This window comes from Pelophylax lessonae (assembly GCF_965119305.1).
Source record: "Pelophylax lessonae genome assembly, chromosome: 1".
NCBI lineage: Eukaryota > Metazoa > Chordata > Amphibia > Anura > Ranidae > Pelophylax > Pelophylax lessonae.
Window position 1 is genome coordinate 67,386,168 of NC_138768.1, and position 23,244 is coordinate 67,409,411.

At 44.9% G+C, this 23,244-nt stretch overlaps 1 protein-coding gene across 1 annotated transcript in view; it reads right to left on the bottom strand.

Moving 5' to 3' along the window:
• LMAN1 (lectin, mannose binding 1) overlaps positions 1-23,244 on the bottom strand; it is a 180,972-nt gene that overhangs the window by 59,855 nt on the left and 97,873 nt on the right. The window contains 1 exon segment of the mRNA XM_082275150.1: positions 11,847-12,013. Coding sequence (XP_082131276.1) covers positions 11,847-12,013 — 167 coding nt within the window.

The window sequence follows — 23,244 nt, forward strand, 5'->3', positions numbered from 1 at the left end:
TTTTAGTCCTGCAAAAATTTGACCTCTTTTGCTGTGTTAACTGTGCTACACACATTGACATCAGATACTGGCCAATTATTTGTAGAACTGGTGTGATAAACCTGTGGCCCCCCGATACCACAGATTGAAGCGGGGTGTTATCTACACAGACACATGGTCTAGCAAACACGGGCAGGGAAGGTATATCACTTTTACTGCCCACTGGGTGAACCTTCTGACGGGCGTTAAGCATGCAACCCGCGGTCCCCGTGTAGATTTAGTTGTACCGCCACGGATTGCAAGCAGGCCTGCCTCTTCTTCTCCTCCTCCTCCATTCTCCCTCTCCTTCTCGGCTGACTCCTCCTCCTCCACTTCTACTGTCTCTTCTCCTGCGCCGCCCAAGATCCCCAGAACCTATTCCACATGCCAGGTGAGACGTTGCTTGCCATGCTGTGCTGTGTCTGTTGTGCCTGGAAGCCAAGAGCCACTGTGGTCCTGCACTCCTTTCAGCTTTGCGTTCACAGGCAGATCAGTGGCTGACACCGCTGAATTTGTCAGTTGGTAAAGTGGTGTGCGACAACGGTGCCAATCTGCTGAGCGCGCTGAAACAGGGCAAAATAACACACGTGCCACGCATGGCACATGTCCTGAACTTGGTGGTGCAGCGATTCTTTGCCAAATATCCTGGGGTCCAGGACGTCTTGCGGCAGGCCAGGAAAATCTCGGGCCATTTCGGAAGATCTTACACAGCCATGGCTCGCCTTGCTGAGTTTCAACCTGCTCCTCAGGCGTCTTATTTGTGACTGCCCGACGCGATGGAACTCAACGTTGCATATGCTCGATAGGCTGCTCCAGCAGAAACGTGCAGTTAATGACTACCTGTTCGAACTCGGAGGTAGGACAGGTTCTGGGGAGCTTGGGTTTTTTTCACCTTGCCAATGGCTGCTCAGACTTCTGCGGCCATTCGATGAGATCACCAAACTGATTAGTCACGGCCAGTGCGCCATAAGTGACATCATACCTTACGCCTTCTTTCTGGAGCATGCATTGCGTTGTGTCATTGATCAAGCCGTCGAGGAGCAGGAGCAGGAAGATCAGGAAGTCGCAATGTTGAATGAATTCCCAGGGGGTGCTACTCCATCTGAGACAAATCAACAGCAGGAGTCTGAAGAGGAGTCATAGGAGGAGGAGGATGGTGCTGGGGGGGGATGAGGAGGAGCAAGAAGAGCATGCTTTAAACCTTTCTGGGATCCCTGGTGTTATCCGTGGATGGGGGGGAGGAGAACGAGGACGACATTATCCTGGATGATGAGCTGGAAGCAGGCCACTATACCGCTTCCAGTTTAATGGGAATGGGGGCCTACATGCTGCAGTGTTTTAAGGGGGACCCCCTGTATAAAACGCAGTAGTGGGTGGCAACGTACTTAGACCCCAGGTACAAACACAAAATGGCAGAAATGTTACCACAATCACAGAGGGCGGTCAGAATGCAGCACTTCCAGGCCTTGCTGCGGGAAATGCTGCATTCTGCTTTTCCGTGCGCTGGCAGAGGAATTTCCAGTCACAGAGAGACAGTTGCGGGTAGCAATCCAACAGCACCTGCAGGAAGAGGGCAGTTGGAAGATGTCTTGGTCACTTCAGATATGAGATCCTTCTTTCAGCCGAACCATCGACAGCTGTACTCCCGATCCAGCATGACTAAACACCTAGACCAACAGGTGTCCGACTACATCGGGTTAACGGCCGATGTGGACGCTCTGAGGAGTGATGAACCCCTGGACTACTGGGTGGGCAGGCTTGACCTCTGGCCAGAGTTTGCACAATTTGCAATGGAAATGTTGGCTTGCCCCCCCATCCAGTGTCCTGTCCGAAAGGACGTTCAGCGCAGCAGGGGGGATCGTGATCGATAAACGCACTCGCCTAGCTCATGACAGTGTAGACAACCTCACATTTATAAAAATGAATGAGGCATGGATCTCTGAGGAATTCAACACATGTGACCAGTAGACCAGGTTTCATCGAAATTCCTCCACCCACAACAATTCCTGGTCCTTGGCTTCGCTACATACAGCGGCATAAAAGGCATTTCATGTCCATTGAATGGCAAATTTTTAGGGCCTTTCAGAGACGACAATTATTTTTTCTGTGAATGCCTAATGTACCTCCAGCCACCAAATACTAAGTTTTTTGCTGTCACTTCAAACCATGGGAGCTAATTTTTGGAGCCTATACAGGCCGACACTTACGGTTCTGTGTACTGTGAATGCCTACCGTACCTCTAGCCATCAAAAACTACGTTTTTTGCTGTCAGTTCAAACCATGTGAGCTAATTTTTGCAGCCTACACAGGCCGACACTTACTTCTGTATACTGTGTGAATGCCTAATGTACCTTCAGCCAAAGAATACTACGTACTTAGCTGTCAGGTAAACCCATGTGGGCTAATGTTTGGGGCCTGGAATGGGCGACACTTACTTCTGTATCCTGTAAATGCCTAATGTACCTTCAGCCACAGAATACTACATTCTTAGCTGTCAGGTAAACCCATGTGGGTTAATTTTTGGGGCCTGGAATGGCCGACACTTACTTCTTTATCCTGTGAATGCCTAATTTTTCAGACTGGAAATGAAAAACAATGGGTCTGTAAAGGTTCCGCCACATTGTGGAATGGATGCGGACCCATTTTACAGATTTGTGAATGGACCCTATATGTATTAGACAATGTATTTACCGGCTGCTGTCAGTTCTGGCTGATTTATGAAAAAAATATGTATATTTTTTGATGTAAAAAAAAAAACAAAAACATTTAGGGCAACTTTTTCAATTGCAATATTTCTGTTATGACATTGTCCATGTGCTGGGACTATTTGTGCACAGCTAGTAAGTCTTTTGTGGCTGCAAATATGACCTAAAGGTTTTTAAAGTTTGCCTGCCATTAAAGTCAATGGGGCCCGCCGCGAACTCGCGGTTCGCGGACTTTTGAGAAAATTTGCGGCTGGCGTTCGCGAACCTCCCCGGCCGATGTTCGTCCATCACTACTAGTCACTACTAGTAAGGATGAGTGAAATTGAGCGTGTTAATTTCCATAAAAACTCTGCAAAAATGGGGGAGTTCAGTAAAGTTCTGCTGTTATACTAAAATGCATTGACATCCATTGGAAAAGCAAATTTTTAAACTGGAAGTAAACTCCCATGTATGATTTTTACCTATAGGTATGTCTGTAATAATTTTTTTCTATAGGTACTGTAAATATATTTACTGTACAGGCAGCCGGTGACATCAATGGCACATGCACTCTAAAGGATTGACCACCCAGGCCGTTCCTTCAGAGTCCTTTGCCGTAAACGGCGGCTCCCGCGTGGGAGTGACGTCATCACAGCTTTGGCCACTCACACAGCCGGAGTTTGCGAACCCCGAAAAAAGACAGGGTGAAGATGGAAGCGACTTCAGAGGTGACAGCAAGCCGCTGGTAGGCATGCATATTAGCACATTATAACTATGCCTTTCAGGTTTAAAAAACAAAAACAAAATTGGCTTTAAATGGCTCCTGGGAGTGACAGAAGCTCCTGGTACCTACACTGGACTTGTTCTGGTGACAAAATGTACTCCTCATGTGACAATTTTTTTTACAAAAAGAAAAAAAAAACAGGAAAAAATAAAATAAATAAAATAACTAATCAAATACTCACTAGGAGGGGGAACCGCTGGTGAATCTAAGATGGAAAACGAACTGGGGGTCCTAGTGGACAACAGGCTTGGCAGTGGCATGCAATGCCAAGCTGCTTCAAGCAAAGCCAACAGAATACTGGCATGTATAAAAAGGGGATTCACTCCAGAAATAAAGAGATTATTCTCCCACTCTACAAGACTCTGGTCCGGCCACATCTGGAGTATGCTGTCCAGTTCTGGGCACCGGTCCTCAGGAAGGATGTGCTGGAACTGGAGAGAGTCCAGAGAAGGGCAACAAAAATAATTAGGGGAATGGAAGACATCAGCTATGAGGAAAGACTACAAGCATTGAACTTATTCTCTCTGGAGAAGAGACGCTTAAGATGGGATATGATATCAATGTACAAATACTGTACTGGTGACCCTAGCATAGGGAACAAACTTTTCAGAGAAAGGGAATACAATAAGACATGTGGCCACTCATGTCTTACTAAACTAAAACTAGAAGAAAAGCGGTTTAACCTTTAACTACATAAGGGGTTCTTCACTGTCAGAGTGGTAAGGATGTGGAATTCTCTCCCACAAGCAGTGGTATCAGCAGGGAACATCATTAGTTTAAAAAAAACTATTAGATAAGCACCTTAAAGACCACAAAAAAAGGAGTATACAATGTACGGTTGACAGCAAACACACACACACACACTGTTGGTTGAACTGGATTGTCTTGTTTTCTTTTTTCTACCTCACTATGTGACTATATATGACTATGAAATACACAAAAAGAAAAAGACACAAATATTAAGAACATTAAATTAAATAACCTAAACTAGCTTAGATACACCAAAAAACACAAAAAATATAGTAGATCATTTTAAATCTCAAGCAAATGTTGCATAAGCAGCTCAGTGAGCAAAACTGAATGTCTGCTGAGGTAACATTTCACTGATGGTAGTTCTGTAAGCAAAGTCGATTTCACTAAAAACACTCCTCTTATCCCTAACAGTGTGAACTTTTTATTTTGAAGCAAACTGAAGGTATGTAAAGACTGTGATGGGTTTCCGTCCAAAGTGGGTGCCATTATCATAATTGGGAGAAACTCAGAGACATTGCTATGGTGATTAGGAAATGGGAGAAATGGTGATTAAATAAGATTCAAAATTTGTGACTGAGTGCCATAATTTTGGACAGAGTGGAGGTTATAACTAGTGTTAATTTGGCATCAAATTTTAATTTTGTTTTAGTTATATTCTTTTAACTAAAATGGCATTTTAGTTTTAATCCCATTTTAGTCATCTGCAATTGTTTTAGTCACATTTTAGTCGACTGAAATAATTTTAGTCAACTAAAATCTAATGTGTTTAGTTAAATTGTAATGCCTTATTTAAGAATTTATATAGAATTTCCAAACTCATATACTCCTGGAGTAAAAAAATTGAATGTGTTATTATTTATAGTATTAAGGTCTGAACAAACTCACAGATACAGATTTGGCTACTCTGAATGGTCTGAGGAGGCCTGTAATGCTGCACAGGGCTCTGCACAGTGGTGTGAGGAAGCCTGTAATGCACACAGTGCTCTGGACATGGATAGTCAGAAGAGGAGGCCTGTAATCTTGCACAGAGGGGGCCTGTAATGCTGCACAGTGCTGGATGGTGGTCTCAGGTCTGATGGATGGCCTGTAATGCACAGTGCTCTGGATGCCGGTGGTGGTCGCTGGTCAGAGGAGGCCTGTAATGTTTCACAGTGCCGGATGGTGGTCTCAGGTCTGAGGGATGACCTGTAATGCACAGTGCCAGGGCCGCCCTACCATGGGTCCCGCTGGGTCCATTGGACCCAGGCAGAACTCGGAGAGGGGCGGAAAATTGACTCCCAAGATTTTTTTTCAAGCAGTTTTGTGTCATCAGTTTGCAGGCACGTTACGGGTGGCATTTCCCCATCTCATACGGCCGCCTGTAGTGCAAACTGATAAGTATGAGACGTCTCCTCTGGGGAACATCCTTCACATGATTGTGGTGTGCGCAATGACGTCAGACATCAGTGCACTCTATCTCACGCAGGGCAGGTTGGATCTTCTAGGGCAGTGGGCGCGGCAGACACAGAGTGACATGAGAACTAAGGACATACAGTCTGTGTTTGGTGGACTGGTCCGGTGGTGGGTTATGGAAGAAGATAACAGTATATATCATATTTTCAAAATGTTATATTTACATAAAATAATGGATGTGAAGGCCTTTTGGTGGGTGTGATTTTTTGGGGGGGGGGGGGGGGGGTTGGGGGGGGCAGCATTTCATTCTTGGAGCCAGGCAGCACAACGTCTTGGGCCAGCCCTGCACAGTGCCCTTGAATGCCGGTGGTCAGAGGAGGCCTGCAATGCACACACGGTGCTCTGGCAGATGGTGGTCTGAGGGGAGGCCTCAGGCCTGTAATTGTAATGTACACACTCACAGTGGGTGCTCTCTGCTCTGGACAGTCATAGTTGTGACTCTTGAGTCAGGAGTGGGACTCACGTCGGGACTCGGAGTCCTGTAATACTGGCTACACAGTCGCTTGCTTGCTGTTAGTGGAAGCAGGCTGACCTCTGTGGAAACCGGAAGTTAGTCCACGAGTGTAAACGCCCCTGCCTCACATTTTTGTTTCATTTGTTAACGGAAACGGAATGGTTTTCGTCATTGTTTTTGTCACTGGGCAAAAATGTTGTGCACTTTTTGTCACTGTAAAAATGCCGCTGATGAAAATTTTGACAAAAACATTTTTGTTGAGTAAATTAACACTGGTTATAAGCCCTATATTTTTTTGTTTCATTTTTGCTGTGTCCCATTGGGAGACTTTCCTTCTCTTCCTGTGCCATAGCCAAAACAGGAAGTGAGAAGAAATCCCTCCAAAGTGAGGGAACCCCTGGTGGTCACCAAAACTAGTGCCTGCATTGGAAGATTTTCCCTCTATTCTATTGAGAATCCAAAAATTGGAATTTCCCTTCACTTTCACTCCCAGTGATAATGGTCACCAGGACAGGAAGGTGAATCCCCCTAACAGGGGCACAGACAGCAATAAAAACCTGACAGATGTTCTAACCCCTTTCCACTCTATCCAAAACTAAAAAAAAAAAAAAAGTTTTAGCTGTATTTAAACTCTAAAACTTCCATTGACAACAATGGGAGGCCTTTACACTTCCACGCCCACCTCTACACAGGATAACCGCAAACATTTAGCCAAGTCCGTTATTAGTATTTAAAGACCCACTGGGAAACACAGATACCTAAGGGCAGTCATTTGATTTTCCTGCCCCTCCAACCTTCTAGCAATTATGAGCACCTGGATCTGAAGTGCTAGAGGGACTTGCTTTATTGGGTATGCACAGTACATGGGCATTTTTTAAATATAAGTTAACAAATTTATAGATTCTTACTGTAATTAAAGCAAACCGCTGGTCAAACATGTATTCCAACAAAAGTATATTATATGATAGCGACTGCCTATATTTTTGGTTTTACTGATTATTTTGACATGTTTTCACAGATGTGTCTGCTGCATACTTTACTTTTTACTTTACGCTATTTTACGCTACTTTACGCAGCACAGTGGCTAAGTGGTTAGCACTGGGGTGGCTGGTTCGAATCCCAACCATGGCACTACATGCCTTGGTTTCCTCCCACACTCCAGAGACATGCTGGTAGGTTAATTGGCTACTGTCTAATGTGGGCCTAGTACATATATGTAACTTTGATACCATAGATTGTAAGCTCCTTGAAGGCAGGGACTGGTGTGAATGTGCAATATACAGTATATATAATTACATTATTACAGGTACTTCTATAGCGAAAAGTTTACTCAAGGGGCGTACAATCTAAGGTCCCTAACCTAAACATACTAGAGCCAGTTAAGACAGGAGAAATGAACCTATCAGCATGCCTTATATGCTAAGTTTAGGTTGCTCAACTTTTGACAGGTAAGTAGGTAAGCTATGGGTACAACTAAGCCTGGAATCTGCGGAGCCCCTTTAAAGCAAACAGAAAATCAACACACACTGGGCATTTGCCAAGCTTCATTTCAACTTCATAAAAGCATCACAGAAGCATCAAAAACACACAAAAAAGCACATTGAAGCTGTAGGCGCTTTATTGTGCGTTAAAGTGTAAATGAGCCCAAAGTCATAGACTCAGAACAAGCATGCACCAGCAACAGACTGATACTGGAGCTCTTGTTTTGGCATGCTTGTTGCAGGTCAGCGACTCAGAAATCAGTGATGGATTGTTGAGGGTCCACGTGACAAGCCAGACCACCAGCATTTTCAAACACAAGTTTAGGAATGAAAGCTTACTTAGTTCCCTTTAGGGTGGCAGTGTATGTACCTAGGTAGCCACTAGAGGTCCCCAGAGTAGTGAGTGTGGTGTACCATAAATAGTACAGAGGTGTCAGCCCTGCCGCTGCCAGTTTGGGGCATCTTTGGTAAGCAGGATCTGTATATATAGTCTGGTAGGAGTCCACCTGGGGAGTTGATCATGGAAAGCAGCACAAGGACCAAGGCATGCAAGATCTAATCTTTGAGGCTTTTAGGGGGGATGTAAGTAAGGCGAGGTGCAGAACTAAATGGGACGAGACACTTGTCATGAGCAGAAGGACTCTAGCAGAACCTCTGATGGAACGCCAACAGCGATAACAACTGGACACCAGTTCTATACAATGTTAAAAAAATTAATAAATAAATCAGCCCAGGTTCCTGCTAAGAATCATAAATAGCAGTTTGCTCAGTGCGGTATAAAAAGGGAGATTTCAGCACTTTTCTTGTCTTCCATCTTGCACCTGATGTACTCTGCAATCAGCGGTGGCCTGGTCACCGCCACTTCAAGAAACACGGGAGCCAGTAACGCATCACCGTTACCCCTGTGGGAGGCGAATTACTCACTGTTACCGTTTTAGACCCAAGGTACTAATATGCCGCACTGATGAGCACTGATAGGCGGCACTGATGAGCACTGATAGGCGGCACTGCTGGGCACTGAGAGGCGGCACTGCTGGGCACTGAGAGGCGGCACTGCTGGGCACTGAGAGGTGGCACTGCTGGGCACTGAGAGGCGGCACTGACGGGCGGCACTGATGGGCACTGACGGGCGGCACTGATGGGCACTGACGGGTGGCACTGATGAGCACTGATGGGTGGCACTGATGAGCACTGATGGGCAGCACCATCAGTGCCCACACTCAGTGCCCATAGTGCTGCCAGTCAGTGCTCATCAGTGCCTAGATGAGCAGGCACTGATGGGCACTGACTGGCAGCACTATGGGCACTGATTGTGGGCACTGATGGGGGGCACTGATGGCGGGCACTGTGGGCATTGATGGTGGGCAGTTAGTGTGTTTAGTGTACCTTGTGTAATCAGGGCACTGGTGATCAGTGCCCTGATTACATTTTTCTTTGTCCCCGACGGCTGATCGGCTCCCCCTCCTTCCTCACACTGCAGTCTCTGTGTGAGGAAGGAGCGCAGGCGATGAGAGATGATCTCATATGTTTACATATGAGATCATCTCTCATTGGACGGTCCGATCACGTGGTGAATGGCCGCTGTGATTGGCCATTCACCACGATCTGTGATCGGCTGTGTCCAAGGGGCACGGCCGACACAGATTTTCCCCCGATGCGTGCTCGCGGGGAGCCTGTGTCTGGGAGGCCGTTTAAAGACGGCCTCCCAAAAATGTGAGTCCGCGCTGCAGCCGTACTTCGGCTATAGCGCGGATGGGAGGTAGTTAAAGTCTCACACTTTTTTTTTTTTTATCTCTTCACAGCCCTGTACCCCATTAGAGGCTGCTTCCTGCTCTCCCTCCAGTGCCCCGTGTCCCCACACAGACTTGTATTGCAGAGAAAGAGAGGGGGTGTCTGACCAGTTCTGGTTCCTGAGTGCTGATTACTGAGTGCACTGGACTAACTCTGGTGCTAACTAGACACCCTGCACAACTGCTGTAACAGTGGAGAAATAAAAATTGCTAGTAAAATGTCTATTTGCATATCCAAAATATAAACTGGTCTGATAGTTATTCATGCTATCTCTGGAATACCTAAGACCACTAAAGGCAGTCTTGGAATACCACTGGACATAGCAAAATTGGTTGAATAAAACATTTTCAGCCACTCCTTGTATTGCCTCTGTTGATGAGGTACGTTGCAACACCAGTGTTGGCATATAATGCACATCTTCCTAAGGTTTTACCCTAATTGGAATCTATTTAACCTCTTTGCCCCAGCCACATGCAAATATGCGGTCTGTTTGTGGGTGGGCCTTGGCACCAAGCAGCTGCATATTTGCATGCATTAGTGCAAATACAGCTGTGCCAAGTGCGCGCGCTCTGCGTGCTCCTGACAAAATTACCGATGGCTAACGTAATTTCCAATCATGTCCATCGGACAATTCCAGCGGTCACATGATCACAAACCCCGCCCCCACCTCCTGGCATCCTAAACCTCTTAAAGCGCCGGGAGGCACCGGCTCGAAGGTGTTAAAATGCTAAATTTGCATATTTTTAAATGAACCTGGATTTAAACTGACCTTAGTAATCTGGTTCCTAACTGAAACAGGCATCTCCACAGTTAGATGACTACATCGGTACTTTGGCCTGCCCTCTTTTACTTGACACAATGTCAATAATTGGCACCTAATTGGAACTAATAAGGAAGCCTTAGAAGTTTTGGCAGGCAGGACAATGCCCCAGCTTCCTAGTTAAAGTCAGAATTTGCATTGCAAGCTTTCGAGATTCAGCTTTGTTCCGGGGTCCAGTTATCTTAAGGCACTAAAAAAGAGCCAATTCAATCATGTAATTTTTGCTACAGGTATATTTTACAGTATCATACGAGGAGTGTTCAAACAGAACAAGTCAACTTGAATGGTTTAGCAGGCTGTATTTATTTTTGCCTATTTTGTAAAAGGTTAACAAATAAATCAATTAAGTTTTTTTTGGTTAAGGGCTTTATGCTACCATAAATGTCATTGTGCTGTTATACACTTAAGCCCCGTACACACGTACCGATGGTCGGCATACAAATGTTCCTCTTTTCTCCCCGGGATGTCGGTGTCTGCTGAAAAGTGCAAAGACAGCACAAGGACAGCACAAGAATTTTGTCCGCCGACTGCAGAAGTGATGTCATGTAATGGTTAACTTTCCCTGTGTTTTCTATTTTCTGAGCATGCCCAGTCTTGCAAATCTGCGGTCTGTCGGCCGAATTGTGTACTGACAGGCGAACAATTGTCCGTTCTGGTGTCGGCATACAAATATTTTCATGTTTGCAAGAAAGACTTTTGTCCGCGGATTGTGCGCAGACATCTGTCGGAGGCACCATACTAACACGCGTACAATCGGCAGATCCTTCGTCCACCGACGTTTGTATGCCGACGATCGGTACGTGTGTACGGGCCTTTAAAGAACACTTTTCTTAGCTATCCCTAGAAAAGAACTGTGGGCTGAAATGCTTTCTTTTATTGGCTGAGTGGATTAAGGCTGGTCTTACATTATACCATTTTCTTGTAAAATTTTCCTTTAGATTTACCAAAACCATATATTCTGAGGTCAAACCTAAACACTTTTAATTTGTATGCAATCAGGCAGGCTCTTGCACTACATTGTTATCCAGGTGAAGTATTAGACAAGAGCAGACTGGAAGCCTGCAGCTTAAACCTATACAGCCAGTACGTGGAGTCTATTAATGGCCAACATGGCACTACACTCTTTTCAAACTGATGCAATACTTTATAAAAGGCCATATCATAGCTGCTAATAGTTTAAAATGAATTCCAAGGACATTTTGCTTGACAGCTGGTATGTGAAGAAACATCATTTGCACAATGCTGTAACAGATGATCACAAATCTTTATTTAGGTGTTCAGCATAAAGCCAATTAATGTTAACTAAATTGTGAAAGCCTTTTTTTGCAACATACTGTAGATGTTCTTCTTCGGTGCGTTACAAACTTCAAAAAGCCAAGGAATCATTAGCAGATAAAGCTTTTCAACATTCAGATAGCAAGGAATTTTATGATATGGGATTTGTTTTGCAAATCAGGGACATTTCCAGAGATCTGTATTGAAAAACATGGGCTGTCTCTGGAAGTTAGGGGCCGAGTATTATGAATGTACTCTTTTCCTGACGCCCACTTCGGGAAAAGAGGACATTCTTGGCTCTGACAAGAAAAGGTAAAAAGAGTTTTATACTCACTTCTCCTCTACCAGCTGTCTCTGGTACTCCTCATACTCCTCGCGGGTCATTCCTGCCGCTGCCGCCGGGTCGGAAGCATCGCCCCCTTCTTTCTTCTCTTCACCAGCATCCCCCAGTCCAAAACTCTTCAGTTGATTGCTAACCATTCCCTTCAAGAGGAAGGCCATGTTGCTGTCTATCCAAACATACAAAGAGCAGAGCAAAGCGAAGTGGGGAGCAGGACCTAGGCTGGGAAGTCAAGCAGGAGAAAAAGTCTGCAGCAGTTTGAGCCTGTCAAGGACACACTGTTACTAGGAACTATATGCCAAAAATGGTTTGTCAGCCATAATCTGGATTAGCGGGTGAACTGTTTCGTCCACGGAGGCAGATGGTTCAGATTACTTCAAAAATCATTAGATGCAGCTGCCTACTTTCCATAATAATACCTTAAGCTAATTTCCTATCAGTCTGCACATGATGTAATGAGAGTTTATTTATATGATACAAATTTTAAGTACAGGATGGTTTGTTGACCACAGGAAGGGGATTTTAGGTAACAAATAAATAAAAGCTTTGAGAGACGTATTAAGGCTTCCATTGCTGACCTTTGTTTCTAACAAGGGAAGATGCCTAGCTGTCATGTGGATCCAAATGCTACAATTCTGCATGCATCACTCACCCCTTACCTGTGAAGCCAGGCAGGGCCGGCGCTACCATTAGGCAAAACAGGCAGCCGCCTAGGGCGCACTTCCGCCAAGGGCGCAGCCACAGCTACTATTGGTGTTCAACAAAAATCGGCGCATTGTAATGGATCGATGCAGAGCCCAGCTTAATTGCGATGGCGCGCCCTGCCTCTCCTGACATCCTGCTGTCCCCCTCCTTCACATACGTCACCCCCCTCTCCCTTGTTTCTTGTTCTGTCCAGATGCAGGACGAATGAGGAACTCTGAAGGGCAGAGCTGAATGACGTCGTGGAGGAGGCGGGGTTGGACGGTCCAGAGTCAGGAAGAGGGAGGAGTCTATGATCGGTAATAGAGTTGAGTGGAATCGGTGTCTGGTGATGTGAGGAGCCAGGATGGGGCTCTGTGCACATAACACTGATAGTCCCCTGCCTAACGATGAGTCACCTCTCCACACAGCCTGACTGCCTCGTGTGTGTGAGAGGACCTACTGCCAGGGGGACACCGATCTCCCTACCAGCTGCATACTGCCCCAACCTGTATACTGCACATCCCACCGCCCCCACCTGTATACTGCACACTCCCCGCGCCCCCTACCTGTATACTGCACACTCCTTGCGCCCCCTACCTGTATACTGCACACCCCCCAGCCCCCACCTGTATACTGCACACCCCCCCCGTCCCCACCTGTATACTGCACACCCCTGCCCCCCTACCTGAATACTGTATACCTCCACCCCCTACCTGTATACTGTACACCCCAGTGCCAGTGTTGCCCGCCCCACCTGTATACTGTACACCCCAGTGCCAGTGTTGCCCGCCCCCACCTGTATGCTGTACACACACAAAAATGCATGTGCTTTAGCGCCTATGATTGGCCTATACATGGTTTGTATCATAGCGCACACCGGAGTGAGAGAAATAATTCTAGTATCAGAACTCCTGCCTGACGCTAAACTGATGATCTGCACAGGGCTTTTAAAGCATTGCCTAAGAAAAAATATACGGAACAGAAGTTTTTCGTTGTTTCATGGGCGCACATACGCAAAGCCCCTACAGGTCATCAGTTTAGTGTTAGGCAGGAGTTTTAGCGCTAGAATTGAGTTAATTAATTTTTTTTTTTGGGGGGGGGGGTGTGCAAGTAGCTGGTCTTGCCTAGGGCGCAAAATAGTCTTGCACCGGCCCTGTAGCCAGGTGCTTAGTTGGCCAGAGCAACTATAAAGACACTGTGCTGCAGCTGCTTTGTGTGCCTATACAAGACACTTATGCTGGCTTTCAATCCAGTTCAACATCCATCCAGCAGAGGGAGCTGGTGGACATAAGGGACTTGAAAGACTTTGATGCAGGCAGCACTGAACTAAGGGAAATGTAGTCTGGGAAGAAGATCTTGCATGAGAGTAAATGGAGTGATGGAATACAACTCCCAGATAATACTCTTAACGGGAGTGGTAAGAAGCAGTTTTTCCAAGGCTGTAGAGGACAGAACTTCCTCTTTCTGGAGGGAACTGCAGAGTGTACATCTCTGTTGCGGTGTGTACTTGTCATCTGTAGCCTAAAGTGCTGAGAATCGGAGTGCACAGCCAGAAGGATTGCTGACAGCCGAGTGTCCAGATCACAGTTCGATGTGCCTGGAACTGATGATCGGCCCCCTGTGTTTGATTTTACTGCTGCTTGCAGACTGAATATGAAAGGTACCGACCATCTATCTAGTAGCCTTAAATCACTGTATACAGAGCTTTAAAAGGGTCTGTACTTACACCACCTCAAAGACTGGTCCTCAGTGATTAGCCAGCTGAACAAGTTGTTGTACCAAATAGTGCCTTATGAAAGGAATAGAGACTGCAGGTGTAGATTAAGTCAGAATGAAGCAGATCCAAGAGGTACTCTGTGTTCTGACCCAGTCCTGATCCAGGTGAAGACCTGAGGAAAGGGGACATCACTGAGGGATCCCAAACGTATTAAGGTAGTGAGATAAGAGGAAACTGAGGCCAAGAGAGTCATGGCCAGCCCAATGATGGGGTTGTTAGTTGTAGTTGGGTCGGTGAATACAGTATGAGTCAATTTGAATATAGCATCTGTAGTATGGTAAGCAATGGGTTAAGTTGCTGTCTGCAAAATGTTACAATTATGTATATGTCTGGGAGCTGGGTGTGGCTGAGGTTAGTTGCATGCTGATGTGCAGTGAATAAAGAAGCAACCTGAACAGCCTGTCTGTGTTAATACACTACATTTTGGCGACGAGGATGGCTAGCTTTCTGGATTTACCGGCTATCGGACCGTTTGATGTGTCTGGAGACCACACTAGTCTCTCACAGCGCTGGGACAAGTGGAAGAAGGGATTTCAGCTCTATGTTATAGCCACAGGAGTGACTGCACCTGCTCAGAAGAGAGCCATGCTGCTGCATCTAGCTGGACCTCAAGTTCAGGACATTTTTGAAACCCTGGGAGCAACAGGGGAAGATTCAGACTATGAGACAGCCATGAATAGACTGAGTGAGTACTTTGAGCCAAAGAAAAATATTCCCTATGAAAGATATAAGTTTAGACAGGCTGTGCAAGAACTGGGAGAAACCACAGACAATTATGTGACTAGGCTGAAATGTCTGGCAAAGTCTTGTGATTTTGGGACTGTAACTGAGGAGATAATCAGAGATCAGGTCATAGAGAAATGCACATCTGTGCACCTCAGGAGGAGATTATTGAGAGAACCTAGTCTCACACTTACTAGTCTGCAGGAGATTGCAAGAGCCATTGAACTGTCTGAGCTCCAGGCTCTGCATATTGAAACCAAGAACACTGCATCTGTCAATACAGTCTCCAAACCTACCTATAATAATAGGAATATCTGGAGTAGGAAAGAGAGTTTTCCAAAGAGGACTTTACATATCACCTGCAATAAATGTGGCAGAGCGGGACACACAAGTCAGGACTGCACTGTGGTACAGAATAAAATGTGCTTTGCTTGTGGAAAGACAGGTCATTTTGCAGCTGTGTGTAGAAGTACAACCAGAGATAACAAAACCAAAGGACAATCTGCACAAGTAAATGTTATAGCTGAGGATAAAGAGAGTGCTCCTGACTGTGAATTTATATTCTCCCTGTGTTCTCTGCAAGCCGGGACATTAACCATTAAGATTGGAAATACAGATGTGTCAGTGTTGATTGACTCTGGAGCTACATGCAATGTTATGGACTTGGCTTCTTGGCACAGTCTTAATGGCAGAGAAAATCACCTTAAATTGTGTAACACCACTAAACAGATTTATGCTTATGGCTCCAGTACACCACTGCAACTTAAAGGCAAATTTTATACCTCTGTTCAAACACATGAGACTGGTCCTCCATTGCAGACCGAATTCTATGTTGTAGATGGCACAGGGTCGCCTCTGCTTGGTCGTCAAACCGCAATGGCACTAGGGGTGTTACAGATTGGCCGTGATGTAGGCAGCGCAAGAGTAAATATGCTGTCTCCTGCTATTTCTGCATTGAAAGAGGAATTTAAAGATTGCTTCTCTGGGTTTGGAAAATTAAAGGATTTTCAGTTGGAGCTTCACATTGATCCACATGTAAAGCCTATTGCACAGCCAGTACGCAGACTTCCTTATAGCCTGAGATCACCTGTTGAGCACAAACTGGCAGAGCTGCTAGACCTTGACATTATTGAACCTGTGGAAGGGCCCAGTCCGTGGGTATCGCCGTTAGTTGTTGTACCAAAGGGCACAGATATTCGGATTTGTGTGGACATGAGATGTGCTAACCAAGCTGTGCAGAGAGAGAGACATCCAATTCCCACTATTGAAGATGTTCTACATGCAATGAATGGGGCAAGTGTCTTCAGTAAACTGGATTTGAAATGGGGTTATCATCAGATTGAATTGACCCCAGCATCTAGAGTCATCACTACATTTGCAAGCCATAAAGGTCTTTTTAGATACAAGAGGTTGATGTTTGGCGTATCGTCCGCACCGGAGGCCTATCAACATGTGATTCAGCAAGTGCTACATGGTTGTGAAGGCACGCATAACATTTCTGATGATATAATTGTGTGGGGAACAAACACACAGGAGCACGATGAACGTCTCCGTGCAGTGCTAAATCGCTTGAAGGAGAAAGGGTTAACATTAAATGAGAAGAAATGCACATTTCAAATGAATAAAATGATTTTTATGGGCCATGTGCTATCTGACAGGGGCATTGGTCCGGAGGACTGTAAAATTAAAGCTGTGTCTGATGCCAGAAATCCTGAAAACCCTGCAGAAGTACGCAGTTTTCTTGGGCTAGTGAATTACTGTGCCAAGTTTATTCCAGATATGGCGACTGTCAGTGAACCCTTGAGAGTGTTGACTCGCAAAGCAGTCCCTTGGAAGTGGGGCTTTTTGGAACAAGGTGCATTTGATGAACTTAAGAGACGGCTGACTTGCGCCACAACTTTGGCTTATTTCAATCCTACTGCACGCACCCAAGTTATTGTCGATGCTAGCCCTGTGGGGTTAGGCGCCATCTTGGTTCAGAGACAATGCACAGGCGATTACAGGCCTATTTAGTATGCAAGCAGATCCCTCACTGATGTAGAGAGACGTTATTCTCAGACCGAGAAAGAAGCTTTGGCTGTTGTTTGGGGATGTGAAAGGTTTCACACCTATCTTTACGGCCTTGATTTTGAAATCATCACAGACCACAAGCCTCTGGAAGTGATATATTCGCCACGCTCAAAACCATCCGCCAGAATTGAGAGATGGGTTCTCAGATTGTTACCATATCGCTTTACAGTGCGGTACAGACCTGGACCGACTAATGCGGCAGATGCACTTTCCAGATTGCCTCAGTCTTCTGCACCTGTTCATAACCTGGCAGAAGAGTACATTCGTTTTGTGGCTACTAACGCCATGCCTCAGGCATTGACACCGCGGGAGGTTGAAGAATTGTCATCTGTGGATCCGGAAATTGCTCGGTTGAGAAAATGTGTAAGACAAGGGGTTTGGGTGGATTGTGACCCAAGCTATCACAGAATCAAACAAGAGCTGAGTATTGCAGGACAACTAGTTCTACGTGGCAATCGTATTGTGATGCCTAAAGATTTACGGAAACGTACATTACATTTAGCCCATGAGGGCCATCAAGGCATTGTACGCACCAAACAAAGATTACGTGAGAAAGTCTGGTGGCCAGGAATTGACAAGGATGTGGAACGTTTGGTTTCTTCATGTCGAGCATGTCAGTTGGTGGGCAGCAAACCTAAACCAGAACCAGTAACTCACACTGTTCTACCTGAGGGACCATGGGAAGATTTAGCCATTGATCTGTGCGACATTCCATCTGGACACCATCTTTTAGTTGTTGTGGACTATTATTCAAGGTGGCAAGAGGTGGTAGTTCTCACTAAAGCTACATCATCAACTGTAATTGAGGGGTTGGAGAGCATTTTTGCATCTCATGGGTTGCCTAAACGGATTGTGAGTGATAATGGTGCCCAATTTACTTCTCAGGAATTTCAGGATTATCTGAAATCAAATGCTATTGAACATCATCGTACAACTCCATACTGGCCACAGGCTAACGGGGAAGTGGAACGCCAGAATCGAACCTTGCTGAAAGCTTTGCGGATTGCTCATTTAGAGAGAAGAGACTGGAAAAAGGAACTGTGGCGTTTTCTTTTGGCTTATCGCACAACTCCGCATACTGTCACTGGCGTTAGTCCTGCGGAACTTCTTTGTGGTCGTAAATTCAGGACAAAATTGCCAGACATTGGGGGTCCTCCTACAAGTCAGAAACCTTTTCGGCATATTGATGAGGAAAGGAAGATCCGGGCTGAACAGTATGCAAACCACCGCCGCCATTGTCAACCTAGTGGCCTTCAACAGGGTGATAAGGTGTTGCTTCAAAGTGATCGGTTTAACAAACTGGCTCCGTCCTTTGAACCTGAGCCTTATGTTGTAAAGGAGAAAGAGGTACTCAAGTGGTTTTAGAGGATTTAGATGGTCACACAAAAGTGCGTAATTCCTCATTTGTGAAGAAATTTATTGAGTCAGAAGGTCAAGTATCGGAAGATGGCGAACAGGCAAAGAGTAGTGATGATACTGCCAGTGATCCAGACTTCAATCCACAACCATCCACATCGGAATGGCCAAGAGAAAAACGAGCAACAAATCCACCGGCCTACCTTAAGGACTATGTGTATAGTCAGGAGTTTATAGTTTAAATTTTTAGTTGTTCATCCATGCATTTTGTTAATCTTATTAATACGTTGTGCATGTTATGTTTTATTCAAAGAGAGGAGGGAATGTAGTATGTAAGCAACGGGTTAAGTTGCTGTCTGCAAAATGTTACAATTATGTATATGTCTGGGAGCTGGGTGTGGCTGAGGTTAGTTGCATGCTGATGTGCAGTGAATAAAGAAGCAACCTGAACATCCTGTCTGTGTTAATACACTACAGCATCCCTGAAGTCACAGATGTCAAACATGATGGAAATGATGACTAGCAGCCAAAAACACATATGTGTCTAGCAAGAGTGCCCAGCACCAAATTCAATTTCTGGAAGACAAGCAATTACAGGAGGGGGCTCAATGGGTTCTATTGACTGAATTGGAATATCTTCATGAACAGCTGGCAGTTGAAGAGAACAAGCATCTTTCAAGAGTCATGGACCCATTACGCCTCTCAAAGTGTTGGTGTGAAACAAGAATGGTTCCTTAGAATGTGCATTGAATACTGCATGTCCACCTGGAGAACTATCCCTGACTAGTACATCACCTCACTGAGAAAATATGCCCTACCATGCCTATCAGGGGCAAGGTAGTTCAGTGTGCTGGACCTAAAGAGTGGGTACTACCAGATTCCCCATACAACCAGAAGATAGAAAAAGAAAGGCCTTTATTTGTCTATCTGTCCACTGAAGTTCTACAAATTTGATAATGCCCCAAGGTCTATAAGGAACTCCAGCAAGTTTCCAATGAAAGATAGAACAAATTGGTAGGAGACATGAATCTCACTGAAGTGTTGGTGTACCTAGATTACATCATTGTATTTGGCAGAACCCTTGAAGAGCATGAGAATTGCCTAGAAAAAGCTCAGAGAAGACTTACTGATGAGGGGCTGAAGCTGTCTCTGGAGAAGTGCCAGTTCTACCAGCCTTCTGTCACTTATCTGGGGCATGTGGTTTTCTGAGGGAGTGGCACTGACCCCAAGAAGCTAGAAGTGGTCACTTCATGGCCTAGACCAAACAATTTAGACTGAACGGAGGCCATTTCTGGGATTTTTCTCAAAAATAAATGAAGATTTGTAGAAGGGTCACTAAGATAGATCGGCTTCTTAATGAGTTGCTGAAGAGTGAAGATGAGGAAGATAATACAGAATCACTGAAGCCAGCCAGGCAAACTAGAAGGCCCAAGAAGCCTCAAGAATCAATTCAAGACCAGTGTACGATTAGTGTGAACAGGCCTTACATAAGTTGAGGAGGATCTTAACCAATGCCCCTGGCTTGGTCTTTGCTGAACCAACCAAACCTAATGTACTGCATGTTGTTGACAGCCAGGATAGGCTGGGTGGGGTGTTGTATCAAGAGCACAACAGACACCTATGAACTGCTGCCTATTTGAGCCAAAGCCTCACCCCTGTTGAGAAGAACTATCCCACCCACAAGCTGGAGTGCTTTGCCTTGAAGTAGGCTGTAGTGGATAAGTTGAAAGATTACCTGTATGGTGCAGACATTGTGGTTAATCTATTCACATATACAAATACATTGTCAGAAACAAAGATACTGTTGCTCTGCCCTAATGATCCTGAAACTCCCTCAGAAGAGTGGATCCGACTAACATCAGAAGAGATCCAAGCTTTGTGCCGAGGAGTGGAACATCCAGTTAAGATAGCGACAGGGGCTGAAGCTATTGAGGTTTCTGCTGCAGATGTTCTCAAGCTCTACTGTGACCTCACTCAAGTAAGAGATATAGGCCTACCTAAGCTTTCTAAGAAAGACTTGAGAAGAGAGAGACCAGATGGAAGAACTTCTCTGTAGTCTGACTCTAAAAGCTCTGGAAAGTGGACATCCAGATCTGCTGTTGGTGAACTCTCCAAAAGGAAGCATGCCTGAACCATAAAGAATGGGACCAATCACAGCTACATAACAGGGTTGGTCTATCAAAGGGACCCCTCTGAAGATTCCGAAGACAAGTGGCAAGTGTTCCCGTCAGACAAGCACCGAGAAACTGTGTTGGCTGTCTTGCATGAAGACCACGGTCATCATTTAGGTTCCATTCACACCTGAGCGTATCATTTTACTGGAGTTTTTGCAGGCGTTTTCTCAAGCTTTTTTTTTTGCAGCTTTTTTTTAAAGCATTTTAGAAGTGTGTGAAGTAAAATGAATACAGCGCTAGCATTTCATATAAATGTGTAAAAACAATATTGCTGGTGAATATATAAATATATAAAAATATATAAAAACAACCATGTATTGCGAACAATAAATAATGCAATTCTTATTTGTGATGTATCCAATAAGGCTCGGTTTCCACTAGTGCGACTTGCGGTGCGACTTGACACATGTCAAGTCGCACAGCAAGTCAAAACCCATTGTTTTCAATGGGGCACGTTTCCACTGCCGCGGCTTCAGTTGCCGCGACCTCAAAAGTAAATCGTGTACTACTTTTGAGCGTGACTTCCCTCTATATATGAGGGACAAGTCTAACTGAAGCCGTGGTTTACTTTTGCTACGAAGTCGTGCTAGAAGTAGCACGACTTCGTAGCCGCACTAGTGGAAACCTAGCCTAAAGTGCAAAGTGATTAATATAAATATAAAAATAGGAAACCAAGATATATTGCAACAAATGAATAAAACAGTCCTTAGATATTATTGTGTCCAAATAAAGTGCTCAGGTGCAGAAACCGATCATTCAAACGGTGCTCAAGTGAGTGGCCAGACCCTCTAGGTTCCCTACTCACCACAGATATTAGTTTCAAACGTTTGATCAGATCACAGATGGCTTTGGCAACCCAGCTCTTAGTAAGGATATTCCAGGATTAAAGATGCCTTGTATGGGATCGCTCCGACTGATGCCTCCGTTTTTCCCAGATGAAAGACAAAAAAGGGGGACCAATAGTGTAGTAGGTTTTGACTAGTTTATTCCCCCAAAGCATAAAAACATACTTACAATATTAAATAGAAAGAAACCGCATGATAAACAGATCTAACAATCGTGGTTTTTAGAAGTGTATTACAAGCATTTTTCAGCTTCTGGCATTTTTGTTTAGCCAATAGAAAGCATTGGGGGGAGGGGGAGAGGGAGAGGAAATTAGGGATGGAGAGCTGCTATTTGAGCGTTTTATGAGCGCTTTTCTGCTCAAGTCAGGCATTTTTATTGAAGTCTATGGGGCCAAAAACACTTGTAATCTGCCAAAAAGAAGCTCATGTACTTTTTTGAGTTTAAGGGTTTTTGTTTCAGGTGACAGAATGCTCATATTTGAACAGGGGTCATTGAAATGAATAGAAATTTTGCTTATTGGGGCATTTTGAAGCTTTAGAGCTGAGCGTTTTACAAGCTAAAAATTGCTTAGGTGTGAACGGTGCCTCAGGGCCCAAAAGAACTTTTAAATTAACAAGACTGATTCTACTGGCTTTGTATGCGGCATTGAAAGTTGAAAGCTACTGCCACTGCTGCATAAAAAGACTTTACCCATCAGAGCTGCCCCAATGGGCCACCTCCAAAACCAAGGGTCTATGGAGTTGATGTGCATTAACTTGCTTAGAGCCCGTTATTTAAAGTGGCTCCTCTGGGGGTAAGGGCTACACCTGTATGCAGATCAAGAGTTCTAACTTGGATGATTGGACTGTTGAGAGTAACCAGGAAAACTGACATGTGAAAAAAGTTGGCCATGCCCAAAAAATACACAAGACAAATTCTGTTTGGATGGGCAAGGCCACAGATTTATAGGTTAGAACAACATTGCATTTAAGTATCAAGTAAACCAACAAGTGCATTTAATAACACTGTTCAAGTTTCAAGTAGAATGTGAGCACCCCATTATTGTAACATCATCTGACTAATCAATACTCCTTATAAGCCAGAAGTACTGGCAAGATCATCACCACCAATTAAGCTATCAAAAACCCAAAACAAGAAGGGCAGGTGGAGACTCTCCTGGTGCTGGACAGCTTCAGGGTCAGTGATCCTACCTTTCACACAATCCCAAATACCTCTTTCCACACCACCAACAAAACCACACAGCCAATTATAATATTGTAAGTAGCATAATTATTCAAAACCAAAGGGGGTAGGGGAGAGGAGATCTTGCATCTACTCCTGTCCCTGTGCCTCTAAGGCTCTAAGGAGTAGTGGACTCTCTCTAGGCATACCTGCCCTCAATCTATCCATTACAATATATTGTCATAAGTATTGGGACACCTGCCTTTACACGCACATGAACTTTAATGGCATCCCTGTTTTAGTCTGTAGGGTTCAGTATTGAGTTGGCCCACCCTTTGCAGCTATAACAGCTTCAACTCTTCTGGGAAGGCTGTCCACAAGGTTTAGGAGTGTGTCTATGGGAATGTTTGACCATTCTTCCAGAAGCGCATTAATGAGGTCAGACATAACGTCAATGGCATGGCCTGCAAATAGTCCGGACCTCGAACCTGAAAATCTATAATGGAAATTAAAGAAAATGGTCCATGACAAGTACAATAATGCTATGATAAGAATATACATGGTCCATTGAATTAAATGGTTCCATACTTTTTTCCTCTGC